This window comes from Caenorhabditis elegans, chromosome IV (genome assembly GCF_000002985.6).
Source record: "Caenorhabditis elegans chromosome IV".
Taxonomy (NCBI): Eukaryota; Metazoa; Nematoda; class Chromadorea; order Rhabditida; family Rhabditidae; genus Caenorhabditis; species Caenorhabditis elegans.
The window spans coordinates 9,332,342-9,341,901 of NC_003282.8; the positions used below are offsets into that span (position 1 = coordinate 9,332,342).

The 9,560-nt window shown below is 34.7% G+C and overlaps 5 protein-coding genes and 2 non-coding genes across 12 annotated transcripts; 2 read left to right on the forward strand and 5 right to left on the reverse strand.

Moving 5' to 3' along the window:
* Positions 1-955: 955 nt before the first annotated feature.
* On the reverse strand, positions 956-3,261 carry coa-4 (Cytochrome Oxidase Assembly subunits). 2 transcript variants are annotated; one of them, NM_001028220.5, is made up of 6 exons: positions 3,033-3,261; positions 2,925-2,988; positions 2,118-2,216; positions 1,906-2,064; positions 1,631-1,861; positions 956-1,358 (listed from the first exon to the last, which is right to left on the reverse strand). In NM_001028220.5, exons 1-6 carry the CDS (start codon positions 3,182-3,184, stop codon positions 1,182-1,184), a joined length of 882 nt encoding a protein of 293 aa, NP_001023391.1. In that variant the 5' UTR covers positions 3,185-3,261; the 3' UTR covers positions 956-1,181. The 2 variants fall into 2 exon arrangements, with proteins under 2 accessions (NP_001023391.1, NP_001370207.1); NM_001383161.2 differs by lacking the exon at positions 2,118-2,216 and having other exon boundaries at positions 1,072-1,358; positions 3,033-3,258.
* T20D3.14 (CHCH domain-containing protein) lies at positions 2,010-3,550 on the reverse strand. Its single transcript, NM_001383162.2, has 6 exons — positions 3,446-3,550; positions 3,310-3,391; positions 3,033-3,260; positions 2,925-2,988; positions 2,118-2,216; positions 2,010-2,064 (listed from the first exon to the last, which is right to left on the reverse strand). The coding sequence occupies exons 1-3, from the start codon at positions 3,544-3,546 to the stop codon at positions 3,168-3,170; spliced, it is 276 nt and encodes a 91-aa protein (NP_001370257.1). The 5' UTR covers positions 3,547-3,550; the 3' UTR covers positions 2,010-2,064; positions 2,118-2,216; positions 2,925-2,988; positions 3,033-3,167.
* T20D3.12 lies at positions 2,288-2,380 on the reverse strand. The gene has a single exon (NR_000349.1). It is a non-coding gene; the product is annotated as a small nuclear RNA T20D3.12 (small nuclear RNA).
* Positions 2,365-2,461, forward strand: T20D3.13. The gene has a single exon (NR_000350.1). It is a non-coding gene; the product is annotated as a small nuclear RNA T20D3.13 (small nuclear RNA).
* A 1,152-nt stretch (positions 3,551-4,702) lies between the features above and the next one.
* slc-25A51 (Solute carrier family 25 member 51) lies at positions 4,703-6,226 on the forward strand. Its single transcript, NM_069241.6, has 5 exons — positions 4,703-5,020; positions 5,067-5,139; positions 5,188-5,405; positions 5,491-5,634; positions 5,758-6,226. The coding sequence occupies exons 1-5, from the start codon at positions 4,970-4,972 to the stop codon at positions 5,935-5,937; spliced, it is 666 nt and encodes a 221-aa protein (NP_501642.1). The 5' UTR covers positions 4,703-4,969; the 3' UTR covers positions 5,938-6,226.
* Positions 6,227-6,245: 19 nt separating this feature from the next.
* T20D3.6 (HIG1 domain-containing protein) lies at positions 6,246-6,964 on the reverse strand (the record flags this gene model as incomplete). 2 transcript variants are annotated; one of them, NM_069242.5, is made up of 3 exons in its annotated part: positions 6,246-6,622; positions 6,688-6,844; positions 6,904-6,964. In NM_069242.5, 3 exons carry the CDS (start codon positions 6,955-6,957, stop codon positions 6,399-6,401), a joined length of 435 nt encoding a protein of 144 aa, NP_501643.1. The 2 variants fall into 2 exon arrangements, with proteins under 2 accessions (NP_501643.1, NP_001293845.1); NM_001306916.3 differs by lacking the exon at positions 6,904-6,964 and having other exon boundaries at positions 6,399-6,622; positions 6,688-6,796.
* Positions 6,965-7,058: 94 nt separating this feature from the next.
* On the reverse strand, positions 7,059-9,449 carry vps-26 (Vacuolar protein sorting-associated protein 26; the record flags this gene model as incomplete). 4 transcript variants are annotated; one of them, NM_069243.5, is made up of 5 exons in its annotated part: positions 7,059-7,663; positions 7,946-8,429; positions 8,506-8,662; positions 9,013-9,166; positions 9,222-9,449. In NM_069243.5, the coding sequence occupies 5 exons, from the start codon at positions 9,447-9,449 to the stop codon at positions 7,460-7,462; spliced, it is 1,227 nt and encodes a 408-aa protein (NP_501644.1). The 4 variants fall into 4 exon arrangements, with proteins under 4 accessions (NP_501644.1, NP_001263763.1, NP_001129871.1 ...); NM_001276834.3 differs by having other exon boundaries at positions 8,506-8,668; NM_001136399.3 differs by having other exon boundaries at positions 7,460-7,663; positions 9,222-9,293.
* Between the last annotated feature and the right edge of the window lie 111 nt (positions 9,450-9,560).

Sequence of the window (9,560 nt, forward strand, 5' to 3'; positions counted from 1 at the left end):
AAGCAATTCTGTTTTCAGCAAAACAACGCTAGTTCCCACCTCTCGAAACAGGAAAAGTAGGAACATACCAGCCATGGATGGATGGTTCTCCTTCACGCACCGTATTCTCCAGACCTCACTCCATCTGAATACTAGTCGTTTTCAAATATGACCCGTGTCCACGAGCGGAGAATCTTCAATACCCAAAAAAGTGCCAATGTAGCACTCAAGCATTATTTCGACTCGCGCCCGGAAGGGTACTGTTAGCAGGGCATTAATAAGTTGCCCACACGTAGACAGTATATTGTTGATAATGATAGCGAATAAAATGTATCCTATCGTTTCTCTTGCTTCGAGAAATAAACGATTGAAAAAGTTATAAAGACTTCCGGACCAACCTAATACTTCACCGTTTAAAAAACTTGGAAAATGTGAAACATAAATTTTTTTGACATATCTGGTGAAACAACTATATTCAAGAGAACAGGAAAAATTAGCAGAACAGCAAAGCTGAAGGATGGAGCTGTACTGAGTCGTTTTACGGGGGCTCGAATCTTCGCCTCTCGCGCGGAAAGTTGAATGCAAAGAAGGCAGAAGATAAAGCGGTTCTATCACGACCGTATGGAATATCTAGTTTATTTTAATCAAATAAACTACTGAAAATTTTCTCCCAACAGTACAAAAACCTTAGATTTTCAGTATAAGAAGTTTTTTGAAAATAAATTTAACTTTTACATCTTGTTTTTTTTCAAAAAAATATTAAAAAAAGAACGGTAAAATTTGAAAAAGTGACGTTTAAAGAAAAAGTGAGAAGCTGACTCAAAAAAAGGGCAGGGCGTCGTCAAGATTCTCGACCGTGTGCATACACACCGAATCGTGGCAAAAATTATATGATCGTGTCGTCGCAGCACATTTGATATCACCTTGGCATATCAGTATAGGTTATCAAATCGAATTACGTGGACATTGAATGCTTTTTAACTGGATGATTATTGAGGAGACACACCTCGTAAAAAGGAAAACTGTTAAAATGGTTTGGGGAGAGTGTATGTCACTCCCAATTCTTGTTATGCAAGTTTGCAGTAATGAACTTTTTGAAAATTGCAAATTTTCAGATACGGAAGCCAACAAAATACAAGTAACAATTAAACGATAAGAGAAAAAATGAAACAATGAACAACCTAACAAAATAGCCTAGAAAATTAAAATGACAAAAATGGAAAACGATGAAAGAAGTCTTCAATTGTGGCTGGTTGATCTGAAACTGGAATTAATTTGTTTTTGGAGCGACTTTCATGAGCACGAAATTCTGAATTTGGAGTGGATTCGACTGTTGTGGTGTCTTTGTGAGAGTTGATAGAAGAGTGAATTGATTCGATCTGAAATTGAAGATAACGAAATTATTCATAATTTGGGAACTATGGCAATGCATTTCTATCTAAATATAATTTCTAGGTTTTTTTAAAATAAAATCAACTCTATATTTAGAGAAGTCATACTAACATACTTTAAATATAGAAAAATGTATTCACAAAAGTTCAGAATTGATTGCTAATGAATGTCTAGATCACTTTGAGGTTTTGGGAATAATATTCACTATTTTATATGGTACAATTTATAAAATGTTTTTAAATTACATTTGATAACTCACAATATTACTTTCCAATTCTCCTTCCAACTCATTTAATTCTTTTGTTATTTTCTCCAATCTCTTCTTCAATTTCTCCTGAATAAATCCTTTGGAATGATCGATTTCATACTTCAAAACTTTCTTCATTTTCAATTTCAGCCCAAACATTTCCAACTTCGTGAAATATTTTGAGCCGATTTCAAAAAGCTGCCAATTTTCGAATGATCCACACAATTGACAAAGAAGTGCCATCTAGAAAACTCGGAGTTGTATTATGTTTGCATTCGATAAAATACCGTGTTTTTGAATTCTTTCTGATAGTTTGATGTGAAAGGTAACTTTGAGAGAAGAAAAGCTTTTGTTCGTAGAAACTGAATTTGATCACCAAAATCGACCAAAATGGATTCGTAGTAGGAAAGAAATTGTAGAGAAATTGAAGTTTCAGGTGAAGACAGCTGAAAAAAAATCATATAAAATTTATAGTTTCATATACTAAAAATAAAATTACCTCCGATGTTTTTTTGATGGAACATTGGAGAAGAGAATCGATTAGCATTATTTCATGTGTACGATTGTTTTTCGTGCTTTCACGGAGCCCGGTGAGAATCTAAAATTGAAACTTTTGAAGTTAGAATATGATTTACAAGTAAAAAGACAAAACACCAATAAAACGTCACAAAAAATTTGGAACGCTTCACGAATTTGCGTGTCATCCGTGCGCAGGGGCCATGCTAATCTTCTCTGTATTGTTCCAATTCTAGAACATATACTAAAATTGGAACAATACAGAGAAGATTAGCATGGCCCCTGCGCACGGATGACACGCAAATTCGTGAAGCGTTCCAAATTTTTAGATCTTTTCAGTGGCGTTTTGTGTTTTGTACTTTTAAATTTAAAAAGAATTTCAGGTTGTTCTATGTTTATTTTTGTAACAAACAATTTCGTAATTTTTTACTTCTGAAAAGTTAACTCACCACGACAAATTTTTGTTAAATCCGAAAAGGCGTGCGCTTTTGAATAGTACTGTAATTTCAAGCTTTTGTTTGGAGAAATTTTTATAGATTTTTCGTAGTTTTTTGATGAAAAATATAGTTTTCTTATTGAAGTTGAAATATATAACAATAAAAACCTTGAATTTAAAATCTAGAGAGAAACAATGAAAAATCGATGAAAATTCCGCAGCAGCGAAATTCTGAAATTAAAGTACTTTAAATGCGTACGCATTTAACAAAAAATTGTCGTGTCAACACCGGGCTCATAACTTCCAGCCAAATTTCGGATTAAAACCAAAAATTTAAAAATGAATGATTCTTACATTTTCAGCGCATTCGAAATCCCCATTATGATAACAATCAGCCACTCGGAACAAGTCAATTTCACTGAAATTACGAGTTTTATGTGAATAAAAATTAATCCAACTTACGTTATTGCAGTCGCTGTTTGATTTTCTTTTAAAGCATTACGATACCAATATTTTTCATGGAAATTCGGTTTGAAAGGTAGATAAGTTGGTTTTTCTTGATGTTTACAATTATTTTCGTCATCGGAAGGGTCAAAATCATTGAGAAAATCCATTATTCTTTGTTTCTGATTCTTCTTTTGGTGGCTCACCGACTTGAACGCTTTGAACACAGGTTCTGAATTCTTTTACCTAAAGTATATTTTTTTTAATAATAAAAAGAAAAAAGAAGAAAACAAACCACGTCTTGACACTTTCTCCAATCTCTATGTTCTCCCATACAATCCGAGACTTTTAGATGAAGATCCCAGCACCCAGACTTCCTGAAAATAATATTTTTGTTTTAAATTTCAAAAAAATTGCATCATATTTCATACTTTATGAGTGACTCGACACGGTCTTCCTGATCGGCGTTTCCAGTCCAAATATGAGGAGATTTTGGTGCTTCCTTAGTAGCAGTTGGAGCAGCAGTTGACATTACCCTGTGACAATTTTCTGTTCTTTGGTATTTTATTGAAAAATAAAAAGAAGCAACGTTTTCGAGAAAAGACAGACAAAGCGTAGGATGAGAGATTTGGAGTTTAGAAAGAGACGCAGGCATTGAGAGAACCCTGCAGTGTACATCGCTCGGGGTGCCGATTTTCCGAGTGAAGTACACAAGAGTAGTTAAAATTGAAACAACTCGGTTTTTTTTTCAATTTTCAATTTTGATTATACTTCGGCGTTATCTCTTTTTCTTTCTCTTTTCGATAATCGGTGAAATTTTCGCACGCAACCTTGGCTGCGACGGTGAAAAATTGCCGCAGAACTATTCCGCTAGTTAGGAACATTTTTTGATAATCTTAACAAGCGACTTTGCTGTCCACCACGTGTTTTACACGTTATTTTATTTTTGAACTTGTAAAAAGCTTTTTTAATATAGTTTTAATATGAAAACTAGCAAATCGGAGAGCCGCGCCAGCCCTTCGGTAATGGGGATGCCCGAAAAGGTAGCTTGCGCAGGTTCTCGGCTTTGCCTCAAACCTGAGATGGGGATATTCGAGATTTCCTTGAAATTTGGGATCGATTGATTAAAGAACGAAGCTTCTGCGATGGTTTTGAGCTGAGATATGAGCGATTTAAGTTTGAGGAAATCTGGTTAGTTGGCTTGAGCGAATAACAATCTGCTTGGAATAGGATTACAAGAGGAAAAAAGGCTGAAAATAAGAAAGACAAACGAAATTTCGAAAGAAAAACATGAAACCTCTTCTCTGAAAAACGAAACAGAACAATCGAAAAAAATTTTGTACAATCTTGTTGTCCGAGAGGAGTTCGTGTAGAAGAATATCGGCCACGGCCACCGTCGAAAAATTTGGATATTTAATTTATTTCTAGCCCGAATTAAAGCTTATTCTAAACTTTTGGAGCTGTTTTTTGATGTATTTAAAGAACAAAATGTGTATTTTATTGAAAACTGATCTGTATATAGGTTTAATTTGATGAAACTTGTCTTTTCTGCCCGCGAAATGGTGTGGCCTAGAAAATTCTAAAGAATATTTTCTTAATTTTATCTTTTGTCAACAAGAAGCTTGTCTCATGCTCAAAAAATCGTTCTTTTTCGAACTTTGACTGGTTATTAAAAATTAAACTTTTTCAGGTAATAAAAGCTCGAATTCCGCGCAAAAATCACGCTGGAGAGCAGTCGGAAGTCGGCGGACCCGGCGACCACTGTCGCTCATCGAAACCATTTGGATTTCTTGGCGGGATGGGGAGCCGGATGCATCGAAACATGCATTTTGTATCCATCAAATAAAATCATCTTTCGACAGCAACTTCATGGATTCCACGTGAAAGATGCAATTCAACAAATCAAATTGGAAGGCGTTGGAAAGTTGTACAGAGGACTATTACCTCCTCTAATAATGCGAACGACGAGTAGAGCATTAATGTACGGATTATATGATGAATTTCAGGTAATTTTACATGAAATATTTATATTAACAAGGATAAATAATTTAGATCTCCTTAAAATGTCCACGTTCACCTCCGAACTCTTCGTTTTCAATTTGTCACGCTCAAGCTGCATTTCTGTGTAAGTGATCAGTTAACCATTAATTTCTTTAAAATTAATATTTTTCAGCAGGAGTATGCGAAGCAATGCTCTGCCCGCTGGAACGGGTTCAAGTACTTCTTCAAACAACAATATTTCATGACAAATTTAAGAACACATTACACACTTTCAATCGTCTCCGCGACTATGGTTATCGGGAATATTATCGAGGATTTTCTGTTATTCTCATCCGAAATAGTCTTTCAAATACAATTTTCTTCACTCTTCGAGATCCGTTGAAACAAAAAGTGAGCTTATTTTCTAGGGATATTATAATTTACGATTTGCTTGTAGCATTTTAAAAAATACTTTCCTATAATATCTGTGTTTCAGATAGTCGGAATCCCACAAGCTGGACGTCTTCCTGAATCACTTCAGCAACTAATTGGTGATTTCGTAGCTGGATCTCTATTGGGAGCAACCATTTCTACAGCATTTTTCCCATTAGGTGTTATCAAGAATCATATGCAAGCGAAGGTAATTTGTTAACTATCAAAAATTATTAAAATACTTACTGATCTAAACTATATTTCGGATATCTTAACTCCGAAATATATTTTTTTTAATCCAAAAGTATCGTAAATCATTCAATTTTTCCAGGTTGGTGTCAAATACGAAAGTGGTTTCAAAGTATTTCGTGATGTGTGGCAACTTCGAAATCGTTCGCTTCGTGGTCTTTATTTAGGTGTTCATCTAAATTTCACTCGATCCTTAGTAGCATGGGGAATCATCAATTCAATGTATGGAATCCTTCGGCGAGCACTTGCTCCATTTGAATAATAAGAAACAAAAATTATAACCTCACATTTTGTGCCTTTCTTTCTTTTGCTCCCAATCAAACCAGCCAAAAATTTTCACTTTCACTTGAATTCTAGGAATTCGATTTGTTTATTGATTGCTCGTAATAGGAAAAATAGATATCAATATTATTGTTTTAGAAAAATATCAAAAATTTCGCAAATCTTATCCCGCTCACTCTTCTTTCTGGTCTAATTTTACGCATGGCCTACGTGTTTTGGTTTTCCATGTAAATAATAAAATCCGTTGAACTCACCGGACGTATAAGTCTAACTTGATTGAACATTAGTAACACATCTTCATCTTCATTAGAATCAAAATTGTATTTCACTTTTTGGGAAATTTATTTTGATGATTTCCTCAAAATCTACATACATGGTCTGTCTAGTATAGTTATGATATTTTAGAACAGACGAGAACTAGAACATTTTATGAATCAAAAGTTAAGCAGAATTATTCTGAGGAACCGCTGGCGGCGGAGTCAGTGAAACAATATTAGCTTGACCCTTCCCAGGAGCTCGCAGAGCCGCTTCTGTGGGTGCACCGATTCCAAACATCACAGCTCCTCCCACAAGAGCAGCGACAGTGAATCCTTGAGCAACTACACGTCCACGCATGAAGTATTGAGCACCACGGGAACTTCGACGCAATGTGGCAACCATCATTCCTGAAATTTTATTTTTTAAATGTATTGCTGCGGTCCAAGACTGATTTGGAAATGTCTTGACGTACCAATAAGGCATCCAGTAGTGGCAAGCATTCCAAGAGGTACAAGTGGATTATTGAGTGCCTTCTGGAGAGCTGTTGTAGAAGCTGTTTGACCACGAGAACCGCCAGACATATCTTGTGGGATCAATGGAATACTTGCACGATAAGCTTCTCGTTCTTGCTTGAAACAATAATAAATTAAATTTAATTGTGACAAAAATTAATAATCGTTCAACTTACAGTCCATTTTATATGCGCTTTGTGATCACGGAAGTCATGTGGCTCGGCGTTCATTTTTTGTCTCAAAATTTAATAATAATTGATGTTGTTTTCAGAAAGTCCAAAATACTGAAAGAGAATAAACTCAAAAAAAGAATACAAAACATTTCAATATGTTTCAATTTAAAATAAAACTTTATCTCTGGTTTGATTCTCATTGATTGACGGGCGAAGGAAATGTGAAAAATAGCCACTATAAATTTTTAAATTACAAATGATTTCAAAATATACAAAACACAAACATCGGTAGTATGAAAACTGGCTTTTGAGAAACAAAACAAACGGGGCTGTAATATAATAATGGGAAATAAATAAGAGAATATTTAGATTTTCATCACAGAATAGGCAATTTTAATAAAATTTGGATCGGGAAGAATAGGCGAAACTTTTTTGAACAAATACGGGCCATTTTCAAAAAAAAAACAAAGAAAGGAGGAGATAGTTAGGTTTTGCATTTAAATTTAAAAGTATGATATTATGAAAATGATTTAATTGCATCGAAATACTATCTCTATCTCTATGAAGAATCAGAATTATCGTCAGGACTTGTTGATCCACTTTTTGGATCCGATCTTGGCGATTCTGGTTTTGGATGTTCAACTGGAGCTGGAGCAGTGAACTTCTGAGTTCCTGGAATACTTGTTGTCTGTTTTTCTTCTTCGTCATCTTCAGTTCCAGGACGACGCATCACTTTGTCAGCTTTTCGCCAGAGAGTTACTTCCTGAAACATTTTCTATTATAAATTTTTTTTAAAGTTTTCAGGTACGCTCCTCCGCCGAACCATGGGTCTCGTTGAGCATTTGTCAGCAAACCCAAAATAAGTTTCAATGTTTTCAAAAATAAAAAAATGCTTGAAAATTGGCGAAAAAGCTAATTTTAAAAGTTCGTATTTACGGTTTCACCGCCCAATACCTAACGAGACCCAAGTCTCTGGGGCGGAACGTGTTTCAACGTGGATTTCAAAAGAAGATTTTTTCTGCGTCTCAATAACATAAAAACTCGCCTGTTGCTTGAAATATCTGCGATCCTCTTCGTCTACAAGAACCAAATTCAAAAAGTATTTAACTGAAAACTTTTTTCCAACGTCTCTCATTGATGGCGCCAAATCATATCCAGCCAGGAACAATCTGATTGGAATGGATTCTCCACGAACTGGTGCTCCATCCATAATCTCAAATTTCGCGACAGTTTCAGATTCTTTGAATGTATTTGGACCAGATCCGACGACTTCTGTCTTCAGAATCGCAATTTCCATGTACTTAATTTTGATACGAACAAGCAGGAAATAGATTTTTCCAACGATCACATCTTGAAGATGATATTTGTTCTTGTTATATTCAAATTCAATGTGTAAACAATCTTCGATTCCTACTTCCATTTTAATTGATTTATCGTTATCTGGATAGCTACTCAACGCGTGAACGACCAAATCGAGCTCTTTTGTCAAATCTGTGAGCCTTCTGATAACAGTGACACGTAAGAAGTATCTGAAAATGTTGAAAAATTGTTTTTCTTGGAGAATTTGCTATATTTTTCCATTCCGATGTATAACTAAAATCTCACCTCAGTTTAACATTGGTTCCCATGTAAGTTTCGAAAGGTTTCTCGACATTGTTGAATTCAAATGGGAATTGAGCATTTTGAGTGAGATCTCCGGGACGAGCCAGTTCACGAGTCAATGAGATGAAATCTTGCTGGTTACCTCGATCATAGTACACTTCTGAAACTGAAACATCAAAAATCAGTCAAATTTGTTGATTTCATCTCATCAATTATCGTAAAATAATACAAAATTGATCAGATTATTTAAGTGTCGAGCTACACGCGTTAGATGCGCGGGTCCCGAAACGAAACAGATGTTGAAAAGAAAAATAAGTATGAAGGTTTTCTATTTTAGCGCTTAGCGGAAGCACGCTATTTTATATATATTTGTATGTTTTTAGTTTGAAATTTTATTATTTTAAATAGGCGTTTGCAGAGTTGAATTTAGTTTTACATAGTAAAATTATGCATTAATTTCAGTTTTAAATGTCATTTAAATTATATAGTCTTTATTTATAAATGAATTACCTATCTGCCCAATGAATTCAATTCTGATCCCTTGATGTTCAAATTTGTGATTTGCTTTTTTCAGGTTCACATGAACAGTTCCAGTAACTGATTCTCCATCGTAATAAAGAAAATGATCGTGCATATTTCCATCGTCTCCGCGTGCTTTTACAATCTAAATTGAAGTGAAATATAATGGAAAATGATGAAATTAAGAATATCTTCCTCACCTTTCGAGTATCCTCATTTGAGAGCCGAATTTGAATTTCTGCTGATTGGCCAAAGCCGAAAAGCATCGCCATGGTTTTGCGATTTGTCTGAATTAATATTTTTGATTGAAAAACAAAAGAATATCTCAATTTTAACAGTAAAATCAATGAAAAGCGGGATTGCGCGTGAGTCAGGAAAAAAATCAGATTGAAGTTCTCCGACGGAATCGCAATGGAGCGCTCTTGCATACCCCCTGTAAATGTGAAATTTATTGTTTATTTTCCAGAAAATAAACGTATTTCTTTTGATAATGTGATCATATTTCAACAGTATTTTCAATTTTGAACAAACAAATAACT